The sequence below is a fragment of the Tachypleus tridentatus genome, unplaced genomic scaffold (genome assembly GCF_004210375.1).
Source record: "Tachypleus tridentatus isolate NWPU-2018 unplaced genomic scaffold, ASM421037v1 Hic_cluster_2, whole genome shotgun sequence".
NCBI lineage: Eukaryota > Metazoa > Arthropoda > Merostomata > Xiphosura > Limulidae > Tachypleus > Tachypleus tridentatus.
The window spans coordinates 17,335,041-17,361,032 of NW_027467782.1; the positions used below are offsets into that span (position 1 = coordinate 17,335,041).

The following is a 25,992-nucleotide window of genomic DNA, read 5'->3' on the forward strand; positions in this document are numbered from 1 at the left end:
AGTACCAGCTATTTCCTGACCATCAGAAAGAAAGATTTAGAGAAATAAAGTGTATTGCTCACTGACCTTTCGAAGCTTTGAAACCGGTGGTAAAAGATATGCTGGTTGTGAACTTTATCCAAAATTTCTTCTGACATTTGTAGCATTGGATAATTGGTTTTTGGTGTGTTTTTTCCGGTTCGGTCGTGTGTCTTTTGAAAAATAAAAAGCAACCGTTTTTTTAATAATTTTTCCTGATCGTCTTTTTTGTTGACGGTTACAACTATTACGCTGTTCACTCACTTAGTTTTATCAACTTTGTAGGATTAAACGAGATATATTGAGTCGCCTGTGACGGCCGCGCTTCTCGCGACAGCTATCGAGTTCGCAAACCAAAATGCTCTTGGCTACTTTTCAATCCTGCAGCGCGCAATTTAAACGCTGACTGAATTTTGCCCAAGTTTAGGTTTAGGGGTTTTCGAGAGACCTGAGCTAGTCACCGAGCAAGTCAGACGTGCCAATATGTTATTCAAAACGAAACGTTCATCCTCGCCAGTCAGGCCGTTAGTGCCGCCTGTAATCGTCGACAGCTTACCGCCGAACCTCACGCCGTACCAAGTCGCCACGTTGATCGCCCGAGCTAAGCCTGGGGCAACCATCGAACCGTCCAGGACCCGTATTTTACGCCGGGGAGGAATCCTCATCCAACCAGCCACTACTGCAGACCAAACCTATCTGTGCCAGCCATGGAACACTGAATTTAAAGTAAGTTGTTCCCCTACTAAAAGTCCAGTCAATCTTTATTCTGTATTCCTCAGGGGCGTCGACCCATCAATTCAACCAGATGAAATCAGACAAACCATAGAACCCCAAATACAAGCCAAGGTATACGCAGTTCATCGAATTTATTCTAAGAACAGTAATCATCCCACACACTTCATGAAGATAGTGACAACATCGAAGTACAGTGCCGACTGTATTTTACGAGATGGCTGTTATTATCATATATTTCATTTTAGAGCCGAACGCCCACATCGACGACCACTCAAGAATGGTTCAAACCAAGCACCTAGATATCGCAAACAACCAACGGAAATCTTCCAACAGGAAAATACCAAAATACCGCCGAGTCCAGACCGTATTAGAAGAAACATGAAGACGGATTCAGACAACCCGACTCAGAAGACGACAACACCCATTGTTAGCAACACGCCAAGTTCCAGTAGTTCAAGAAAGAAAAAAGGACAGTTCCTGCCAGACTTCAATCCTAGTTCCACAGAATTCAACAACCAGCCAGACTCAAACCATTACGAAAATAACCATCGACGTGACAGCACAAACTGAAAAACAATCTACCTCCACGCAGAAAACTCAAACCAAAATCTCGAGAAGAAACAAAGCATCACAGACCAGCGAAGAACAACTCACCGAAGAACAGCCAGTAGTTCCACCACCAAGACCACGTTTCTCAGTTGCACCAATGGGCTTCAAGTGTGGAAACAAGTTCATGATGAAGTTACCACCCGATCTACAAGACTGCAGCTAACAGTTTCCACGTACACCACCAACATAGTTCATCAGTTTTGTTTTTTTTTCCCAGCTACTTCCGGGCACGGTCTGGGTAGATTATTCGGCGCCCAGGCCGTGAAAGTGGGTTTTCTCGGGGCACTCCCGTTTCCCCCCACAGCAAAATCTCTGGCATCGGACCTGTAGGTCCCAGCCTCATTCTGAAAAGGGCCGTTTTCCCAGTCAAGGGTATCTAATCAATTACAGTAAATTTTAAAAACCAATTCGCCAGCCGCCAGTGTACTCCATCCTCGAGCCAAGGTCTGGCTCACTTCACTTTCGCTGCTTTCGTCCAGTTCTCCCGTCCTTCCTCTCACTCACAAATACACCACTACATTTTTTTGAAATGTTAAAAATAAAGTAAAAAATTCCACGGATATCTTAAAACATTTCTCATGTAAGGGGACGAAGAGGAACTACAAAGTTCCTGAACACCCCAGTTGGAGAGAGAACTCTTCTGATTTCTCTCTCTCGAAACTGAACCCCTGCCACGTTAGTTTAGTTTAGTTTAGCCCAAGTTTATTTTTCAACATGCCTCCACAACAAGCGTCTGGAAAAGCTGTGAAGAAGGCCGGAAAGGCCCAGAAAGCCGTACGAGCTGGAGACAAGAAAAGCGAAAGAAGAGGAGGAAGGAGAGCTTCAGTATTTACATTTACAAGGTTCTCAAGCAGGTCCATCCCGATACTGGAATCTCCAGCAAAGCTATGTCTATCATGAATAGCTTCGTGAACGACATTTTCGAGAGAATTGCTGCCGAAGCTTCTCGTCTGGCTCACTACAACAAGCGATCAACTATCACGAGCCGGGAGATCCAAACTGCAGTGCGTCTGCTTTTACCTGGAGAATTGGCCAAACACGCCGTCTCCGAAGGGACCAAGGCTGTGACTAAGTACACCAGTTCAAAGTAATGTGTTCTTCTTCTCTTTTCAATTCAAACGGCCCTTTTCAGGGCCACCACATCTTGAAAAGGAGAAAGTCACATCGAATCTATTTCACTATTAACAGTTCAAGCATGCTTTCTCTATAACCATGCTTATAACGTGCGAGTAGAAATACACACATTATTAGAGAGTTTTGTTCCATTCCCACCTCTATGCTCTCAGTGAGTATTTTTCGTTTGTAGTTAAGTGAATGAAGACAGACAAACGAACGTATACACACCCAGCCAATACATGTCGTCACCGAAAGGTACAAGATAATTATGATAATAACAAGAAAACAACAGCTACTCATTATTTAAGAAAGCAAAAAAGAGAGAATGACAGAGGGTTAATCGATACACGGAAATAGTTATTTCATTTAGAGTGACATCCATTACATGTTTAATATCCATGCGCTTGGGAGAAAACGAAATAGTGTCTGAGGGACAGAGCAACAGAGAAATTGTCTCTATTAAGGAGCATAAATCATATTAGTTATTAATAACTAGTAAATCTAATAGTAAGGCACACTATTCAGCCGTATATGCATGTGCATACGGAATAGATTTCTCCATTACATTTGTGAAAGGCTCAGTACACTTCACTAACTAGTAAGGAGGCATACAATTTATATGGGTGGCTAGTAGTATAATACTGTTGCGAAAGAGTTAATTAATGAAGGAGCCCCGAGTTATTTTCCTTCGACCAATTGTGATTAAAACTAAAATGTAATTAAATGCAGTACTAATTGAAATTAAACTAAAGTTACGAATCATTAAGTATAATTTGAAAACGAGCATATCTATAACAGCACAGGGGAAGAAATAAATAAAGTCGCACTACATTACTTTCTTTTCTCGAACGTTCGTTAGACTACAAATCTGAGCATGAAACGTTTTTAAGAAATTTTTTACCATTTCACTCGCTCGATATAACAAGTGTTGTTACGAGCGGAATGAGTGTTTTGTTTGTTTTCTGTAACGACTTATATGGCAAACTCTTTATCAGGAGATGGTGGCCCTGAAAGGGCCGTTGATTTTGTGATATCACACAAAATTGGAAAAGAAGCAGCTTACTTATTTCTTTCCTGCCACCTTCTTGGAAGCAGCCTTTTAGGGGCGGCTTTGGCCTTCTTGGGGCTTTCGGTTTACTGGCTGCAGGTTTCTTTGCTGGCTTCGCCACTTTCTTTGGTTTTGCCTTTGCCTTGGGTTTTTTAGCAGCTGTCTTTGCTTTCTTCTCAGCTACTTTCTTGGGCTTACTCGGGGCTTTACTTTTCTTTGCAGTCGTTCCTTCTTTGGTTTTTTCACCACCTTCTCTTTGCTCTTTTGAGCACTCAGCTTGAAGGAACCCGTAGCTCCTTTTCCTTTAGTCTGTGTGAGAATGCCACTATTCACTGCTGATCGAAGATACTTCTTGATAAAGGGTTCATCCGCTCCACGTCGAGTTTATAGTTGGCAGCAATGTACTTTTGATAGCCTGGAGAGAAGAACCTCCGCGTTCTTTGAGAGAAGTAATGGCAGTGATTACCATTTCGGATACCTCAGGATGTACGGGTGCCGTTCTCGGTTTTTTCGCTTTTTGTTTGCTCACCTTCTTAGGAGAAGGAGCCGTGGTAGGCGCCGTCGCATCAGCCATTTTTAAAGCTTTTTTATTTATTAATCTTTCTACTCGGTTGAAAAATACGAGCACAAGCACGTGAAGACCTTAAGTAAAGAGAGAGCGGCCGTAATTGAGAGCTTCATCTAACTGAGAGAAGTCAGCTGGGGTCGCCATTTCTCGCGTCTGAACGTATCATCCGGCTGTGTTTGTTCACAAAATTCTGGGTTCCTTTTGAGAAGTTTCGAATTTCCAAAATTTTTCCTAAGGTCTACTAAACGAAAGTTCTATCTTTCTTCTATATATACGTCTATCCACGATTCGTCAATGGTGGCATTTTCTATTCCTTATTCAGAAATTGTTTTCGATCCTTATTATCGTAAACAGTGCATTACAAAGAATATTCAAACAGCAAAACGATTACAGGAATATTCAAACAGCAAAACGATTACAAGCCAGTTTGAAAGCAAACTGGTGAGAGTTCGTGACAAATGAGAAACGAAACTAGTGTTCGTCGATACAATCATATAACACATATTCGATTTCAATAAGATGCCTTGAATCGTTAATTTATTTCTTTTTATACTTCCTCTGAAGGTTGATTAATATATATAATATTTATATATATAGAAATAACGATGCAGTTTTGAAACGCAGTGTTCTTGGCTTCGTCGACCTTTCTGACATCATTAATTAAGGAATATTTTATTGTAGAGTCTATGTTTACACACATTTTTCGGAGATAGAAAACTTTAGAGTGGTATCTAATAAGTTTGCAACTTTCATCTTTTGAATAGAAATTAACAATTGAGCAAGACATTCATTCGTCTCTCTAAGTGTATGTGTACTCAATAAGCGTAACGCTTCTTCATTGGCGAGTGTTATTTCTACACTGTTAGAAATTGTTCGTAATTTTACACTGCAATGTAGTGGCAGCAGAGTTGACGCTACACTGGAGTGTAATTTTACGGTGCATTGCAAAACAAATCTTGTCATTTAACATGGCAATACACCGTAATTTTCATGCAAATACAGTGTAATTTTACATAGCAAGGTAGTGTAATTTTAATGCTGATAGGAGTAATTTTACATGGAAGGCAGGGTAATTTTTATGCTGATGTGGAGTAATTTTACAGTAATATGGAGTGTATAATTTTTACGACCATGGTGGTGTTACTTTACAGAAAGAAATGCTCAATATGATAACATGCGCGGGGCCTGCATTTTTAGCATAACATTAATAGAAAGAAAGAGACATATGACTTTTCTTGAAATAAAAAAACAGAGACTCCTGTTTATTTTCCATATTTATTGCAAACTGATGATATTTTGTTTTCAAGAAAACATGAAATAATGGTATACAAGGAATGTCATGCCAATGTTCCTATTTATTAACTGGTTAAATTTCAATATTAGAAACCATAAAGTCTTGCAGTTGTTTAAACTTTTATTGTCCATCTTTTATTAAGCAGAAATAAAATCTCAGTAAATAACTGAGATATCATTATCAAAATCCCTTAGATTGTCTATCAACTTTCTAACTTTGGTACTAAAGGCAGGCCTCCTCTTGTCGGTCTTCCTCACTTTGGAGCCCCTCTGAGGATTTATGCCAAGGAAGATCCTGTTAAAATTGATAAGCATGGTTAAATGAGTCATAATATCCTGGAATTCTGTTTTATATATATATTTTTTATAACATTTTGACAATTCAAATTATCTGCATTATAACAAAATACAATAAGGCCACAAGGAACAAATCTTTTGTTACTCATCCTTTTATTCCTTCTAGAGTGGGTTACAGGGGCACTTTTTTTTTTTATTCTGACCAGTCCACTGTTCAATTTGCAACAAAAATCGCTCAATTTTTCATACATGTCAATTCTTTTATAGAAAAAATTGTCATATTCTGCTGCAAATACCATGTACTTCTATTTCTGCCTACTGGTCACATAACTTTTTAAACTGAATATTCAACCAAATACTTCTAGCAAATATACATTTCATGCTATTAACATATACTATTTTAAAAAAATTTATTCAGTAAAGCCATAAAAATGTTTATAGGGCAGCCAAGACTGGATGCAGATAGCGATGATTCACAAATCTGTATTTCTTGTGGCCTAAGCTTAAGTTTTGTATGGTGAAACAGGTCTGGGACATGTGAGAGAGGACCTGTGTAGTAAGACTAACTAACTACTTCAGCTGGCCTTGCATGTCGGCCAGTCTAAATACATGCAAATTGATTAGTACAAGTTTAAAACTTTTGAAAGACCAACTGTGAGTAGGGAACATTTAACCTTGGTCCTAAGAATGGCTCTATCAAACTGATGGGTAGCAACCAAAGTACCGGTATTCTTTTGCATAGGAAAGAACTATTCATATTTATCATCTTCATTTACAGGTCAAAAGAAATTATGTAAGTAAATACAGGTAAATTAAGAAAGTGCTATTCCAAACCTTTGAATAAATTCAAGAGTGTTGGCAATGGACTCTGGGTAGGTGATGTTCAAGTTATAATAAGCTGCTATGGTCAAACCAACTGCCATCCGTAGGGTGACATTTTCTGCCAGGATACATCCTTCTACAACTGCATAGCAGTTATTTTCAAATGGATGGTTTCCTACAAAAATATAAAACAACAAGAGTACATTTTGATGTTCTTGTGAGGCATATTGTCTTGTTAATACTGTTATCAAGTTTTCAGCCCTGATAATTCAGGTCAGACCAAAACCACATATGGAACCCTGCAGCCTGTAGTGTGTAGTTTTCTTTTATATATCTCTCCTGATGTTACAAATAAAACAAAGTACTTAGCAAACGGCCTAACAAGGAAATAATTACAGCTGCCCTCTTCTATCAGAGGCAGCTATCATATTTTCAGTGACGTCTGTGTGTCTCCCTGTGTGTGTGAGTTGCCCACATTTTTTGCCATGCAGGACTGTGTAACTTTGACCTTGAATGGTCAAAAATTAAGGTCTAGCAATTCACAGGTCTAAACTCTAAATTTACAGAAACATCAAGGAATTCTGAATATTGTATTATATAATCTGCAGTGGTGCCATATATTTTAAACATATCTCAAACTTTAGGCCTTCATTATCATTTTCTTGTTATTTTTAATATATTTAAAGAAAAACATGACTAATTGTTCTTAATGAAGGTTTTAGAGTTTCAAAAAACACAATGAAGTCCATTAAATGGAAAAATAGGCATACAAAAAAAAAAAATTCCAAGTACAAAAACAGTATGCATAATAAGTATCTTACCTCTGATGACTACATGGGGGTGAGGTAGGTCATCATGTTGTTCTAAATCAGCAGATGTGATGATATCCTGTTGAAAAAATTATATAATCCTATTACATGTATTTATAAATTAGTGTCTAATACTGGAAACATACAGCAGGTCAAGTGACAGCAAAAGTTGATTTGTAATCAGGATTATAATATGAACTTATCTGCAGCGCAGCCCTAATTTGACGGTCACATAAGTGCTTAATTCATTTGTATAAATTCTGCCAACTTCAGTGATCCATAATACAACATTCAAAATGGCTCATTTTGCTGGGGAAAATCTTCAAGGACTGGCAACATTGGTAAGGTTGATGAATATTTTTCTTTAGTGAATATTTTCCTGTTTACAGTATAATCCTGTTTCAAATCTTAGATAAGCATTTTATGTTAATTATGTTAATGCTGGATACTGTCAGTCTACTAAATGTTTGTGAAAAGAACCTTGGTACTAAGTTAAATTAGGCAGTAGTATTAAAATGTACAGTACTACAGAGAACAGTATTTCCTTAAATAGTAGCCCTACCACAGGTCTCTGTTTTTCAAGCTTATATTTGACATAAATTTGCTAATCCTATTTTCTTATAATTAAACTAGTCAATATTTACAGAAATTAGCAAACATTTAAGAAAAATTTACCAAAATCTCTAAAACAGGAAGAGCATCTGGTCACTAGAGCTTGATGTATACAAAGGTATTTTAACTGAAATATGATATCATTTTGCAAAATTTGCCAAAAATAAATTGTTCCTATTTTTCACTCATTATAAAAGCTGTAGTGAAAGCCTTACCTCTGCAGTTTTAAAGAGGTCTTCTTTATCTTCTCCAAAGATCAGAGGAAGCAGCAAGAGGGTGCCATACACCTTGGGACTAACATTTCCAACCACTTCGACTAGCATTGTCAACTGGGCTGCTGCTGTTGCCACAGTTACATTTGTTTGTGATTGACAGTACCTCAGCATCTTGTCTGCCCTACTGCTCATCTCATGGTCAAGTCTTTCAAATAAACTGAAGTCCATAAGGTATTCAAAATGGCTTAGAAAGTATGCTGGCTGTAAAAGGAAAGGCCAATTTACTCTCACTGCTGACAAGTGAGCACCTTTGTTAATAAGGTAGCTGTGACGGGTAGGTGCTGGTCATACTTTGAATCACCCTTGGCGTGTCGGTACTACCAAGGTGGTATTCTTCTACAAGCCAGCACCTCTGCTGTTCCTGGCTTTCCTCAGTCTCCCCGTCGGGCAGATCAGGCTGCCACCTGATACAGCCATAGCTATCCTGCTGCAGCACTGAGGCAGACTTTCTCTTAGCACTACCAGTTGTACCTCCATTTTCTTTTTCTTCCAGCAGCTTCCTGCGGAAAGAGTTGCCTCTGCTACAACGATTCAGGTTGTCAAATCTCTCAGAGGATGGCTACATGCAGGTGATGAACTGAGGTGTCCTTGTGATATCTGCTCAAGTGAGAACTGAAACTTGACACAACCTCAAATCGCTTATCACATTGTTGGAAAGGACATGCAATTTTAATACCATCCTTTATATGTCCCTTCAAATGAGCAATAAAAGGTTTCAAACCCAAATATTTTGCTAAGCAATGCCTTATCTCACATTGCAGCTGTATACTATCAGAGTCAACATACTGTTTTGAATATTCTCCTTATGCTGCCTTGAAATGTGTGATTTAAGAGAAGGAAATGTTGGCAAGTTTTCACCACAGTCAGTCACTGGACAAGGTATAGTAGGATTTGGTAAAGCTGCATGGAATGAGTTATAATGACTGCCATACGTTCTTCGCAGAGAAGATGTTCTAAAGTGACAAATAGTACAGCGATATATTTTGAGTTTCAGTTAAACTCTAACAAACAAGACCAGAATAGTGAAAAAAATTGATATAGGAAATGAACTAAGCAGCAGGGCATGGTGAGATCTCCAAGATTAAGTGGATAAGTGATGGGGGGGGGGTATGGCACAGGAATTAAAATCTTGGCTTTAACCAACACGCCAGGCCTTGTCTGTTGAAAGAACTTGCGAAACAACTGATCAACTCCTGCTCACTTTCACTTACTTTTGGAGAAGCAATTCAAAATTCTTGCATAACTGTTAATTACAGAAGGAATCACCTGCTAAAATGCACCAAACTGGGATTAATCATGTAAACCACTCAGGACCAAAAATGTGCCATGTTATATGATTCGCTCAAAAGTTGGCCCAAAATTTTAACATAATCTCTTTATAATTTTGGAATACTCTAAACATCAGTAAAATTCTTGCCCTATAACTTCATGCCCAGCAGCCAGACTGATCATGCCATGTACTTGCTGTAAAACCCAAATATTAGCGAGGCTTTTACTTAGGCAAATTTGGTGACTGGAATATTGTTGCTAAATTAACTGGATGGTAATTTATCTAGCTAAACATACTGAAGAGTGCAATTTCATAAAAATGCTATGGCAATTTTTAAAGAAAAACGTGAAGTTCAGCCTACCTACGATCTTTAGGCCTAGCTTCCATGCATGACTGAATCTATGAATATGCTCTCACAAGGTAACCAGACCTGAAGAATCTACACTACTAGGACTTAGCCTATACCTATTATAGTATAAGGTTCATCAGATCATCAATCAGGAACCGTTTATCATCAAACGGTACCCAGGTACCGCACATTCCCAAATACCTGATACGAATTGACCAGGCCTGACGTTAGATCGCTAGAAAGCTACAATTTTAGGCAACACAATAGGCCTAGAATATAGTTTGTCATGAAGTAGACATTGAGCTTCACGTTAGTAGATTTATCTATGTACCAGTAATATCAATGGTTATGAACCAAATAAAATACAAACCTGCCTCCTGGAAATGCACAACATAAAGTTAATTTAAATTAAACTGAATCTGGATTGCGTAGGTCTAAACAAGGGGTAAATAAACTGATGAGGTGTAGAACGCAAGTTGACGCTAGACTCTATTCGGAACAAACTGCATCCACGATCCACTGGCACTGCTGATTCCTTTGTGTGAATTCAAAATTCTCGCTTCCGGTGCCGCGAGCGACCTAGTTCATGACCCCGCATCCAGCACTGCGTCAGCAGAGTCCGGCTATAGCTGATAAACACGCGCGTACGCACATCTAGCCCCGCGCTAGCTACTTTGCAATGCCATGGGCTTGAAAGGCGGTGCCTGAGCGGGCCGCAGTGTTGATTACGTTGGTTAGCAGCGTGATTTCACGATGCTTACCAGCGTAGATCAGAAAACATGCGTATGTTCCGTAAAATAACGAGGCATTTCTTTGTTATAAAACGGTTATTTTTTACAGTGCAGGTAACAACTTCCCAAACTCATACACACAATACATCAAGTCCTCATTCATCAATGTTCTGTAGTCTAATTATTTAGGTTTATGTACACTCATAAAACAAAGAAAAGAAGAAAAATTAATTTTGTTCATTGAACTACTAACCAATCAGTACTCGCTATTCGTGTTATTATGTGCCCATGCTTTTCATATTGGGCAGAACTGTTGTGCAGTGTTATTCTTACGAGTTCAGAAAACTGAATGTCGTATCTTAATCGCCACACACTATAAAAAACGCAATACAGCTATAACACTAAATAAATAACAACGAACATACGTCTAATTCATTTGAATTCGTAGGTTGTTATGTATGCAGTCTACACGAACTTTCTATTCGGAGTACCTATTAGACGGATATCTACCAACTGACAGGTCTATTGATACCACTTCGTCTCTTCGCAACGGTAAACTAACAAGTCACGTGATTATTTTTATTCTTGATAGGTACAAAATTACAAAATGGAATACACGAGAATACCTCGCACAGTGCGGTTAATGCGTTGGAAAAACTACCGCATTGATTGAATCAGCACTGAATGGGGGGAAAAGTTTCAATAGGAAAAATAATGATACGTGGGTACCATAAGGAATTTCTTCATAGTAGAAATAATTAAGCCTCATTAGTTAGAAAAAACACAAATAGTTATGAGGTAAAATAAAAACGATATTAATTGATAACCTTTATTTAAAAAAAATTAAAACAATGAATATTTTATTTTGAAAAATGAAAAGTGTAAAATTTACTGTTTAATGAAAATCTATCAAAACTTAGTTGCACCATTTTCTTTTCTTCATTTCTTCGTAGTGTTCTGGATCATGATTCATAATTAAGTCCGTATCAGTTTCCACTGCCCGAAACATTTTTTTCAAGTTCTTGTAAGAGAAATTATTCTTCCTGCTCATCTCTAGTACTTTCGTTACATTCTGGACTTTTTTCTTCTTCATGATATGCCCAATCTTGGTCTAATTTAAGGAGCGTATCATTGTCGAGAGCTTCAGAATGTGCGTAAATGCATTCTCGAACATTATCCACTTCCTAAGACTCGCCCCCGCGCTAGTACAGCGGTATGTCTCCGGATTTACAACGCTAAAATCAGCGGTTCGATTCCCCTCGGTGGGCTGAGCAGATAGCCCGATGTGGCTTTGCTATAAGAAAAACACGCAAAAAAACACACTCCTAAGACTCGAATTCAATATTGTGTCCAATTTCGACGACGTCTTGCGAAACATCCCTAATTTCGGACTCAAAGCGGCAGGAATGGCTTGCGAAATCAGACAAAACGTTCTTCCACGACGCTCTCGTGTTACTCATGTTAACTTGGAGAACGCTTCGTTGATGCTTCCGATAGAATTTCTGATGTTGTAACTTTTCTAGAATTCAGTTAAAGATAGTGCAGCTTCTCCAGTTGTAGCCTTCGCTGCTTCAAAAAAAGTTCGCTTCAAATAGTAAACTTTAAACGTCGCAATTACAGCTTGATCCACTGGTTGCAGTGGAGATGCTGTATTGGGTGGAAGAAAGTGAATTTTAACATTTTCGTTAAAGTGACAAAGTTCCGTTAGATGGCCTGGTGCACGACCTAATAACAACAAAGCTTTAAAGTCCAAGTTGTTTGTTTTCTTTGCAATAACGTTAAACTGTAGGACAAAAGTAACTTTATAACCAGTCATCAAACAAAGTTTTCGTAATTCATACTTTTTTTTGATCGCCAAACAACTGGAAGACTCTCTTTTGCCCAGTGTTCGGGGGGTTTTCATACGATTCACAAGCATGGGTTTTAATTTAAAATCTCCAGATGCATTTCCGATTAACAAAAGTGTCAAACAATCTTTTGACGTTTTGTAAACTAGCTGAGGTTTTTTTTCATTTTCTGACAGAAAAATTCTTGAAGGTAAGTTTTCCCAAGATAAACCAGTTTCATTAACATAAAAATTTGGTCATCTTTGCACCGAACTTTTCAATAATTATTTATAAATTTAATAGAATAATTTTCAGCAGCATCTTCGTCTTCACTTGGACTTTTACCTGCAATACCAACATTATGAACCATAGAGCGTTTTTTGAAACGAAATAACCAACCATGGCTTGACGAAAATGTTTTATTAATTACCCCTTCTCCAGTTTTCTTTAAGGACGTTGAGGACTCAAAACTTTCGTTTGAATTTAAATTTGACCTGAAGATGACATAGGAAGGTTGAAACGTTGTTCTCTTTTTCAATAAAAGTGTTAATACCCATATCAGCCGTTCCGAGATGCATTTTTATTTCAAGTGGATTTCTCGTCATTAATAAATGTTTGAAATGTATTTAGGATGTTTTAGAGAGTATGTAAATAATATTTGAGATTTTGAAGAATTGTTCTCTTAATCCTAACATGAAATCCATTTAGATTCAGACTAGTTACCAAACAGACACTATTTTCGCAAACAAATTTCTAGTAAAAATATTTCATTAAACAATCTGTAATCTTTACTAAAAGTATACCAAATTTTGTAAAAATACATATGCTATATCAAAGGTTATAGCACAAACACTTAATGCGTGGAAGAGTGTAGACGAACTCGTGTATGTTATACCAAGCCCACAGTGAAAGGGTTAACTAAGTTCTCGACCCCAAATTGACCTTTATTGTGTCCATTCAACAACTTATATGTTTTGTTCATCTCTACTAAATATCAAAACTTTCAGTAGTCATCGGGAGCCATATTTTGACAAAAATAGAGAATTTTAATGAAGTATTTTCAATAAGTATTTCTCCATGAACATATGAAGTCAAAGTGTTGGCTGCTCGAGTGCAAAACGATTTTTATGTTAAAATTAGAAAGTACTTCCACTTATCTGAAAAATTCTGAAATTTCATTTCCATGACCTCTTAAAATCTCCTAACAAAGTTTTAAATGTTTCTATCAGTAAAACATTATATTTTATCTGTCATTTTCTCTACTGTAACTTTATATGAGGTAGTTCCATTTGACTGACCTTGTGACCACCAAATAAAAAAATCAATATACACGTAAATTACGTTTTTCTTTCTAGAATAACTTCAGATTGTAACATGAAACATTTCTTTATTCTAAATATCTTGAAATGTACAACAGTATATATCTGTTTATACTTATAGTTTTATTGTCCTTTTGAATCATATTTAACTGATATTCTCACCATAAAATTTGTAATTTACTTTGTAAATGTGAAGATCAAATTACCCTACTGAATCACATAAGACTGCTTATGAGTTGCTTGCAAGCATACCTCATAAAAACTTATTATTCCTTATTTTATGTAATCTAACCTAAAACGGTTATAATCAGCTGAGCTCATTGATGTGTTTGCATGGGAATAAAGTTGGAACTGCAAGTGAAAATAGACAATTCTCAATACAGAAAACAATTTATCTCATTTGATAGATTAAAACCTTTGCTTCCTATTGAATATAAAAATATAGTATTAAACACAGAGAAAATTAACAGCAACTCTGAAAACAGGATTTGATGGGTCAGTGTGAATGTGGGGTATGATTTCCTATTTTGTAGCACTGTAACTAAATAAAATTTGCCTGAACACTGTTAATATCATAAGCAATTTATTTCAAATTTAATATTTCTTGGAGGGATTGTAAATACATTAGAGAAGAGGGATGTCAAGAAGAAAAGTCACAATTCTTGTACTGATGTAAAATTAAGGACTGAAATCTGATGTGTCACTAAAATTTGGATTATTAACTATGTTTCTTTGACAAACTTATTCATATACCATGATAAGAAAGTAGTTCAATTAAATTTAAAATGTAACTCACTAAAACACCATAACATTCACAGAAAAAAAATTAAACAAGGGTGGAAATATATACAACAGAAAAGTTAAAGGTCTCTTTCCTAGTATTTAGTCAAGAACTTAATAATAAATTATAATACAAGCAAGTCCTTATATCTGACTTTGGATCTGACTATTCAATAAACACACCTGTTAGCCACACATACTTAACATCTTGAAACAGAGATCTCAAGTGATGAAAATTACAAAGAAAGAAAATGATTATGATTACTTAATAGACACACAATCACAGTAATACATCTTATGCTGTGTTTAAAATATATTTCTCTGTAACTGACTACTTTTATATCTAGCTCTGAAATATAATGAGCAATTTTACTTGACATTGAGGTTAGTCTTATAAAATCTTTGACAATTTAAAACAAGACATTTCTTTCTCTTCAAAGCTCATACAAATGCAAAATGACAGCATTTGCAAAATATGAAATGCGAAAGGAAAAAAAAACTGTAGGTGCCCAAAACCCTTTAATTGTCTCTCAACCACAGAACTAGCATACAATTTCAAGAAGTAAGGTCACTCTAAAGCTGTGAAAAATATCTTCAGAAAAATATGTGGATCTCTTATGAATATTAAATGGAGAAATGTATCCTGTATTAATTTATAATATGTGTTTGTTTGTTTAGAATTAGGCACAAAGCAACACAATAGGCTATCTGTGCTCTGCCCACCATAGGTATTGAAACCTGGTATTTAGCAGTGTGATTCTGCAGACATACTGCTGTTTCACTGGGAGACATGTTTGTGAATTTGTTTACTTGTTCACATGCCTTTCCCACAGTTTTGAAGATGGCAAAACAAAATGTTTTGAGTGAGATTCTGGTTAACTCAAGTAGGGTCATTATCTATATAGTATAGCCACCCCACCTCCATCACTAAGAAGAAGGTAAAATGCATCACAAGGTTAAATCAAATATAATAGTGATCTAGGAGCAGGTGTTTTAGGGGCCTTCAACCTAAATCTGGCATTGGAATTTGTGTTCCTAGTCCCTCATTGATTTATATGACCCTCACAAGTTAAAGGTGCAAAATGTGGGGTATGTACTGAAGGATCATGGGTGGATGTTCTAACAATATTTCTTCATGGGTTTAACCTCTTCTACAAGTAAGATATAAATACATTTGCAGATAATGGAAGAATTTCTGGTATACTGGAGTATCTACAAATCATGAGAGGACTTTAGAGCACAACAGTACAGATCAGATATTCTATGCTTGTTCTAAAACTAAGCTGAACTCACTTTATGGATCTGTTGAATTATTCCTGTAGATGATCTGATAAAAAGTGATTCTTCAACAGGACAACTGTTTTTGAACACTAAGTGCAACTTTTTCTAATTCACTCTAAGGTTCATTTTCCACAATCTTAACAATTAAAATACAAGGTAGAGGCTTTGATTGCTTGAGGGATGTACTTTTTACCTAAACTTATTCCACTATTCTCTGGATTCTTTCCAACAATTCCATGTCTTTCCTGAGGTAAAAGAAAAAAAAAAGCCCAAATAAAAAACTTGATTTTCGGCCTTACAAATGGCTGACTAGTATGCCACGTAGATTTTGTGCTCAATGTAAAGTTTATATTAAAGTTGGTGATAAAGCCCTTCATTGCTCTGGTGAGTGTCAAAAATGGTATCATTTAAGATGTAAGAACTTAACTGAACAGGATTTGGAATATTTAAATGAAATTGGGAAAAGTTATGAATGTGATTTTTGTATGAGAAAAAGAAAGTTAAGCCTAAATAGTGAAACTCCATTAAGAAGGACTGTGTCCATTTCGTTAGAGGGGGAGACAGTTAATCTTGTTGAGAATAGTGAGCTTGATTTAAATATGGGGGAGGCAGATATGAAGTGGCTTAAGACAAAAGTTACTGAAATTTTGTCAAGACTTGATGACTTTCACTTAATTAAAGTAAAGGTCGAAGAATTAGTGACTTCCTTTCAATATTATTCAGAGAAGGTAGAAACTATGAGTGAGGATATCACAACTTTGAGAGCTGAAGTTAAGGAGTGTAAACAGGAAAATAAAACATTAAAGCATGAAAATGAAGAATTGTGGAAGGAGATGGCAAGTTTTCGGAGGAAGATGTGTGAAGCGGAACAATATTCTTATAACTATAATGTTTTGATTGGAGGTATTCCAGAGAAGCCTGATGAGAATTTGCAAGAAGTTGTTGAGAAGATTACAACTACTTTTGGGGTTGACTGTGCTCCTACAGATATTGACACTGTTCATCGTATAGGAAAGAAAACAACTGAAAATAAGAGTCCGAGACAGATTGTTGTTAAGTTTTGTCGTAAGCAAATTAAATTTGATCTGCTTAAACTTAAGAAAACTAAATTTCGCTCTCTTAATACTAATGATATTAAGGTCTGTAATGAATCTTATCCAGTTTATGTTAACGAACATCTCTCCCCATATTATCGTGATATTTTCATGCAAACAAAACGAAAACAGAAAGATCTTGGCTATAAATTTCTTTGGGTATCGAATGGTAATATTCTTATTAGAAATCAGAAACTACTCAGCCCATTGTTTTACGTTGCTTGATTGATCTTAATAATTTATAAATATTGCAATGGCTGATGATTTTGATGATATTGTTGGTGTTACACCAACTTTGTCTTCTCTTTCTGATTTACCAAATGTTTTTCTGTTGGTCATTTAAATTTAATACATGTTAATATTCGAAGTCTTACTCAAAATTTTGACCAATTTCTTGTTTTTTTTACAATCAAGCGTTGTTAAATTTCATATAATAGCTTTTTCTGAAACTTGGTTTGTTGAGGATGGATTTGTTTCCTTTTCGATTCCAGGTTACTCCTTTTATTCTTCATCTTCTGGTCTAAATAAGGCTAGTGGAGTGGCAGTTTTGTTAAATTTGAGATACTGACTATGATAAAAGAAGTGCAGTACATTAAGTCTGATGCTTTAATTTTATTTTGTATGATTCAAAATAAGAAATTTAATCTCTTTGTTGTTTATCGATCTCCTAGATTGCCTGTATTGAAATTTATTGATGAGCTTTCATTAGAATTGAATTTATACAAATATGATATTAATATACTTGTTGGTGATTTTAATATAGATGTTTTGGCATTTGATGATGTTTGTTATAAAATGCATATTTTAAGTTTTTGTCTGAGAACAATCTTCGTATTATTATTTCTTCTCCTACACGGATAACCAATGTTACTAATTCTTGTATTGATCATTTTTTAATTAGTGGAAATACTATTAAAATTGTTATTCTTATATTGTTGAGAGTTTTTTGACCGATCATTTTCCAATTGTTTTATGTATAGACATTTTATCGGATCTAGAACATGTCTCAAATGTTCAAAAGATTAAGTTTAATGAATTGAGTTCTTGTTTGAATTTTTCAGATTGGTCCTGTGTTATGAATTGTTCTGATGTTAATGTTGCTTATGATAATTTTGCTGAAGTGTTAACTGATTGTATTCAAAGTTGTACTACTACTGTTTCTGTGTCACGAAAGTTTAGAAAAATTAAGCCATGGATTACCAGTGAATTGGTTTTGTTAATGATTAAAGAGATAAGTTAAAAAAGAAAGTACATCAATTTCCTGATGATATTTATCTAAAGATTAGATTTAAGTGTTTAAGGAATTATGTTGTTAGCTTGACCCGTAAGACTAAATGGACTTATTATCATAACCTGTTTAAGAATGCTAAAACTATTAAACAGAATTGGAATATTGTTAACTCTATTATTGATGTTAAAAAAAAAAAAAAAAATTTTGTAATTTTGGTACTACTGATTTATCTGATTTGAATTATTTTTTTGTTAATGTTGCTAAATCTACTTGCTCCAATCCTAAATTTTGTTCTCAGGGCATGCCTCCTGCTCCTTCTTCTTCTTGTTACCTATATCCTGTTACTGTATCTGAAACTATGAATAATATTTTCTCCTTATCAAATTCAGCTTCTAATGGTATAGATGGTGTTTCGGTTAAGATTTTGAAAGCTAATGCTAATCTTTTTGCACCAATTTTGACTTTTTTAATTAATTTATCTTTTACTCAAGGGAAGTTTCCTAATGCTTTAAAGTTATCATTGGTCATTCCTATTTATAAATCTGGTAATATTTCTGATTTTACGAATTATAGACCTATTTCCTTATTAATACATTTCTCTAAACTATTTGAAAAATCTATGAAGATTAGAATTTTATCATTTCTTGATAGACATTCAGTTTTGTCTCCTTCTCAATTTGGCTTTCGGCCTGGGCTTGGAACGGAGGTTGCTGTTGCTAAACTTGTGGGAAGTATTACAGAAGCTTTGGATTCTGATCTTCATCCAATTGCTGTTTTTCTTGACTTAGCCAAAGCTTTTGATTCTGTTAATCATAAAATATTGTTAAATAAATTATCTTATTATGGTTTTAGAGGCATTGTTTTTGATTGGTTTTTTTCTTACTTTCACAATAGAAAGCAATCAGTTTGTATCCATAATAATTATAGTGATTGGCTTACAATTAATGTTGGAGTACCACAAGGTTCTGTTCTGGGCCCTTTATTATTTCTCATTTATATAAATGATATTCTTTACCAACAGTTTTTGGAGATATCCAAGCCTATGCCGATGATATTGCTGTTGTTTATAGTAAGCCAAATCTAATTAATGAAGCCATTATTTCTAGTGATCTTAATAAAATTAAAATTGGCTTTTCTGTAATGACTTATCCTTAAATATATCTAAATCTTTTCTTCTTCAGTTTAACCTTTATGGTGTCATTCCAGCTTTTCCTTCTATTTTTTATCATTCTAGTGATTGTTATACTTACCCTAATTGTAAGTGTCCCAAATTGACTCAAGTTTCCTCTGTTAAATATTTAGGAATTATTTTAGATCGAAAATTAAATTGGCAATTTCATATTAATTCTTTAGTTAATAAATTAAAATATAGTTCTATGCTAATTTTGAACTTAGTCATTGTGCTCCTTATCATATTTTGTTAAGTGTATATTATGCTCTCTTTCAATCTTTCTTACAATATTGTATTTCAATTTGGGGTGGCACATATAAGACTTTTTTAATTCCTATTCACAAGTTGCAAAAAAGTGTTTTCTCTCTTATTTTTACTCATAGGCTTGATACCGATTTCAGTAAATTTAACTCCCCTTTCATATGATAAACTTTATTTATATTTTTAGCTTTATCTACATTGCATGTTTCTTTTAATAGGCCTTTTAAAGTCACTTCATATTTTACACGACTTCAATCTTTTTTTCCAATTAATGTACCCACACCACGTAAAACAGTTACACTTCATCAATATCTTTATTTGGCACCTCGTATTCATAATTTTATTCCTTATAGTATAAGATCTTCTATTAATCGTGTTAATCAAAAGAAATACTTAAAACAATGGATCTTAAATACTGATGATAATATTCTGGGAACTTTATATTGATTTTGTAAGTTTTGATTTTACATTATTATGTGTTTAACCATCACAGGACGAGTTAACTCTTTGTTGATGGTTTTATATTGATATTTGATTTTTTGTGTCTAATTTATTGCTTAATAAATTTATTATTATTATTATTATTATTATTTGCTTAAGAATAAGTTTTATCAGAACGATTAAATTTTGATTTTAAAATCTACCTTAGTGTTTATTTTTAATTATAAGGTCTATGTTTGCATAATAGTATTGGTATTTTAGTATTAAAACACAGTTGTCAGTGCTAATAAAACCAAGGCTAGCTCACTCTAGATTACTGCAAAAAACAAGGTTCTCTTGAATATCAAACATTTTGTTTTTATACTAAAATATAAGTAAGTGAAATAATTTCAATGCAAAAACAAGTAATTATGGAAATGTTTAATATTTGCATAAATGTTGTTGTTTCTTTATATTAAGCTACAGAAATAAGCACAACAAATACTCAGAATAGTTTTTACAAATAACATTATAACTAAGTGTAAGCTTGTTATGAGTGTTATAAATAAACTGATTTGAACTCTGTTATAGAAAAGTATAATATATTGATGTCAAATTAAGTAAATGAGGCCTTTTGACTTTCAAGAATGAAATTAATGCAACATCATAATTAGATAACTATCATAAGTGTACTTGCATATATCATCTTGCATATTTAAATTTGTAGTAATTTTGGTTAAATATGTTTTATTTTGGGGTCATTTGAATCAATGGTCATCAGATTTATTGAGTGGCAACAGGCAATCTCTGAAATTTTGACAAAAGACTGCTATAAGCTTGCATTTGATGTCAGATGGTAGATCTATTATAGTTTTATATTTATCATATCATGATACATAAGCCACAGTAAGATAAATACATTGCAACACACACAATCTGTACTACACCTCTAATTAAATAAGGTAAAACAAATATTTTTCAAACAACATACACAACTATTTTAACAAAAGCACATTTGTGATAAATAATAAGTCATTTACTTGAATTTAGCACAGTTCAACCATTCCATCCAAAGACAAAAACATTTAAAATGTTAAATTTACAACACTAAAGATGAAACTAACAATTCCTTTCACAGGTTTTCTCTACACTTTCTGTAAGTTGACCTCCTCATAATGTCAGCATATGTACAAAGACATGTTCATTCCACCCCACTCCTACATCAATGACATTTTAATCAGCTGACATAAATTTTATTTTTTGTGAAGGTTTACTCAACCATTTTCTACACTGCCAGAAAACCCAAAATATCTCCACAATACTAAACTAAAGAGCATTAAATGCCTTCAAATTTGAGGTGCAAGAATTTCATTTTAATGTAAGGATTTTCCAATTTGTTTAAATACACTAAAATTGTATTGGTGACAAATAAGTGACTATTTGCACATAATTTTCTCATTCAGTGCTGCCCTCTTTGTACTTCCCACTATCTTCAAGACTTTCATCTAAGCTTATGTTTATACATGACATTGCTACATACTAATAAGTACATGAAAATCCTCCACTATATGAAGTGTGACTCATTAATAGCACAACTCACTCCCTCTGTATTCAACCATCATTATGAAAGCAAGAAATTATGCACTAAAGAGAAGTGTGAAAGGAAGTATCTATCAAAAATACATTTCAGTCCATGAAAATGTTGAATGTTAAATTCTATTTAAATACAACTATAATCCAGCACTGAAACAGTGAAGGGATCACAAAACAAAATTTACTTCAAGAAGCACTCAAAATGAACCAATAGCATGAAACATTGTATACAATGGAACAGTATAGAGACAAACAGTATCAATACTCTTTTGGAGAAGTTAAAAAGGTTTGGATATGCTTATATATAGATCCTTATTTTAGCCAGGGCCATTTCTAAAATAACGTCACTTTTGCAGGAAAGCATGGATGTGACCTTTAACTGGCTCTGGTCACCAGGCTCTGTAAAAGAAAAAATGTTCTCTCTTTAAATTCTGGAAAATGCAGCTTTAGTGAAAGCATCATTCACACTTTGTTTCTTTAAAGACAAAGGAAAACCAAGAAGAATAATTAAAACTCATTACATAGTCAGTGTAATCCATTAAGACAACACAGTAACAAAAAGTTTGATGAAAGTGAAAAGATGTCCACTATATAATTAGTTGTGAACAAAGATGAGAACAGTTATGTCTAATCAATCCCTAGTAAACTCTAACTTTTGAAAGTGTCTACAATTTTCAACTTGGAATTAAAATTTAGAAGAATTACTCTAAATTCCTAATGAATTTTTTTCTGTAAATTTATGGACAACATTAGAAACACCTCCTTTGAAAACTAATTTTACAAATTAATTTCCAATACCATATACTTTTCTCTTATACTCTTAGCATTTCAACAGTAACAATCAAGTCTATCCTTTTCTACTGCTTCTGTACTAACTAATCATGGAAAATTTTTCATTTCCTCTTATTCTTTGTGTTTAGTTTTTTTCTGGCCCTCACCACTGTTTAGTTTTAGTTTAAAACCTCCTTTATAGCTGAGTTAATAGTCTTAGAAAACAAGCCAGCTGCTATAGTATTTAAAAATATACCTCCCATTCCAAAAACACCCTTCCTCCTCTGAACTAGTCGATATAAGTCCAGTCAGTCTACTCATCCTTACAGTTTACCTAAACCTAACATTTAACCCCAGTGACCTATTTATAAGTTCATTTACACAGATTATTCTATCCATATATCTTGTCAATAAATCACCCACAATTTCCACATACTTCTCTGATCCTTTTAATTTCATTCTTTCCAACATTTCACGCGCAGAAGGCAAATTCTGAAATTTGTTTGTCAATAAAATAGGCTCATTACAACTAAATTCATTATTTTTTACTCTAATACTAACAGCACTCTTTCTACTTTCCTGAAAGTCACTGTCATCTGATATATCCCTTGCATATAAATAAGTTATGCTCCCTCAGAATACTGCTTCCATTTCCCATGATCTACAATTCTTTCATTGTCTCCAGCTTATCCAATATAAAAATTTTAGAAAAAAATCGTACAGCTTCGTCAAAAGTTTTCGCAAGTACAAGTACGTAGCGGCCCGGCATGTCTATCTGCTCAAAATACTTCGCCTGTACTCTTGAGCGGCAAAATAGGATTTACCGAACTTTATAGCGTCTTTATGGATGAAAGAACACACACTAGAAAGGATAAAAGAGAATGTTAAGTGACGGGGAGATTCGAACTCTTTGTTAACACTCCTACGAAAAGTGGGGTCTAATAGGCCCCAGAGCAACTTGAAATGTTATTAATATTAGGATAATAATTTTGTATTTAAATGAAATTGCCATTAACTGACCCTATCCCTTTACATTTTAAGGAGCAATAATATTTTGACTTTTCAGACATTTGCGAAATAATATTTTAATTTTTTTTAACACATCCACCAAGGGTATTTTGGGGCCTATTAGGCCCCAGATCAAAAAACATAAAAATGACTTTATTTATTTCCTGAATAATTCTAGAACAGGCCTGGGCAACCGAAAAAAGCAAATTATAGTAAAAATATATTAATTTTACAACTTCTTTTCAAAAGATGGATATTTAGGATAATAACTCTACTCCAACAATAATTTTAGACGGTCCTGATTATTGCCTAGTTTGCCCACGCCTGTTCTAGAACATTCTAGAAACTTTACAGAAGTATTCAGAATAATCTTGAATATTCTTGAAGCTTCTAGAATATTTCTAGAAGAATCCACAAATCCTATATATATAGGAGCTGAAATCTTCAAACCGTGTCAAAAATGATATCTCTTGATGAAGTTGTACATTTACTGACAAAACCATCCGACGATGAAAGTGAACATGATAATGTCGAAGACTACTCTGAAAGTTGTGAGGATGATCCTTCTGAAGCCGAAAATGATGAACAAATCGCGCCGTACCCTTCTGAAAGTGAAGAAAGTAATCAAGAAGATCTTACTACGATGCAAGTGAACGAACTTTTGTCCAAAGATAAGAATTTTAGTTATTCAACAACACCTTCAAGGATCAACAGAAGAACCGCAGCTCTCAATATATTCAATGGGAACCCAGGCATTACAAGGCAAGCTGCTCCAAGAGTCCTACACCATTCGAAACATTCAAAATTTTCATTTCTGAGAATATGATGGAACAGACCATTCACTCAACAAACACCGTCATGAAAGAACCAATTTTGAAGAAAACCTCTGGAAATGGATCGCAGCTAATCTTTTCCTTGGAATAAGCAAATCCAAACATGCATCGATAGACGAAATGTTTTCAACCGAATTCGGTTTGCCATTTTTGCGAATACTGATTACACAAGACAAATTCAAAAAAAAATGTGCTTAAAAATCAGATTTGACATCCACTCTCAAAGAAATAGAGAAATCAAAGATGCCGCCATCTCTGGAATCTGGAATTTTTTCATTGAAAATTGCAAAAACAGTTACAACCCAAGCGAATACCTGACAGTGGATGAACAACTATGTAACTTCAGAACATACATTCCGACAAAGCCAGGCAAATACGGAATAAAGATTTGGTGCCTAACAGATGCAAAGACAAGTTACCTCCTCAATGCTCAAATTTATACTGGAAAGGTTGGAAATACGACAGAAACAAATCAAGGAGAAAGAATAGTCAGAGAACTGAGTCAGCCATTTCTTGGAAAAGGAAGGACAATAACGACAGATAATTTCTTCACAACAATGACACTTGCCAAGTACCTACGAACAAAAGAACAGGACTTGTTGGAACCATACGGAAATCAAGAACATTCCTGTCTCTTGAAATAAATGCAAAATCTAGAGAGTTATCACCAAAGTTTTTCTACCATGACGACATCACTCTTCTCAGGCACTCAGACAAACCAGGAAAATATGTGCTACTACTGAGTTCTCAGCATCAGTCTGGTGAAGTAGAAGAGAATGGAAAGCCCGAAATCGTCAGTCTTTACAATGCAACGAAGGCAGGTGTCGACACTCTCGATCAACTTGTGAGATATTATACAACAAAGAGACGATCAAAGCGCTGGTCAGTCTGCATATTCTATAACATTCTAGATCTTGCTGCGTACAATGCTTTCGTTCTATACTCGACAAAACATCCAGAATTTCTTCGTCAACATAAATCAAGAGCCAGAAGAGAATTTATACGGCAATTGGTGCTTGAAATCAAAGAAATTTACTGCAAAGATAATGACAAAACAACCTCATGTGAACCGTCTGCAAAGAGGGCAAAAAGAGGACGATGCCATTTGTGCGGCAGATCAAAAGATAGACAGTCGAAAATTGTTTGCTCAAATTGTAAAAAAAATCAGTGATGACGAGAAACCCACTTGTTGAGAAATTTATATGCAAAAACGGCTCGTTTGGGCTGAGAAAACAAATTCTGAAATTTGTTTGTCAATAAAATAGGCTCATTACAACTAAATTCATTATTTTTTACTCTAATACTAACAGCACTCTTTCTACTTTCCTGAAAGTCACTGTCATCTGATATATCCCTTGCATATAAATAAGTTATGCTCCCTCAGAATACTGCTTCCATTTCCCATGATCTACAATTCTTTTCATTGTCTCCAGCTTATCCAATATAAAAATTTTAGAAAAAAATCGTACAGCTTCGTCAAAAGTTTTCGCAAGTACAAGTAGGAAAAATATATGGGGCCTGATATGCCCCAAAATCACTTTAGTGGATGTAAATATTTTTTTCGTAGGAGTGTTAATATCTATCCAATTTTTTTCTTATAATGTCTTGCAGGAAAACACTCATTATAAAAAGAATAACATATATATGTATTGTTACCTACGCCTGTGATTGGACATCTACTTAGTAGAATTCAACCAATAAAATTATACTATAAGAGTATCTTAGCAACGTTAATGTTTGGAAAAGAATTTCAGAAATTTAATCAAGTACTAAGAGGCTTGTTCGTTTTGTTCGTTTTTTTGGAATTTCGCACAAAGCGACTCGAGGGCTATCTGTGCTAGCCGTCCCTAAT

The 25,992-nt window shown here is 34.7% G+C and overlaps 2 protein-coding genes across 2 annotated transcripts in view; one reads left to right on the forward strand and one right to left on the reverse strand.

The window, feature by feature from the left end:
* Positions 1-463: 463 nt before the first annotated feature.
* Positions 464-25,992, forward strand: part of LOC143242160 (G patch domain-containing protein 11-like) — an 89,208-nt gene continuing 63,679 nt past the window's right edge. Inside the window, exon 1 of the mRNA XM_076485476.1 lies at positions 464-744. The gene's annotated coding sequence lies outside the window, so the exon portion shown is untranslated. The remainder of the gene's footprint in view (positions 745-25,992) is intronic.
* On the reverse strand, positions 5,356-11,101 carry LOC143242754 (uncharacterized). Its single transcript, XM_076486238.1, has 4 exons — positions 8,143-11,101; positions 7,328-7,394; positions 6,519-6,681; positions 5,356-5,682 (listed from the first exon to the last, which is right to left on the reverse strand). Exons 1-4 carry the CDS (start codon positions 8,368-8,370, stop codon positions 5,544-5,546), a joined length of 597 nt encoding a protein of 198 aa, XP_076342353.1. The 5' UTR covers positions 8,371-11,101; the 3' UTR covers positions 5,356-5,543.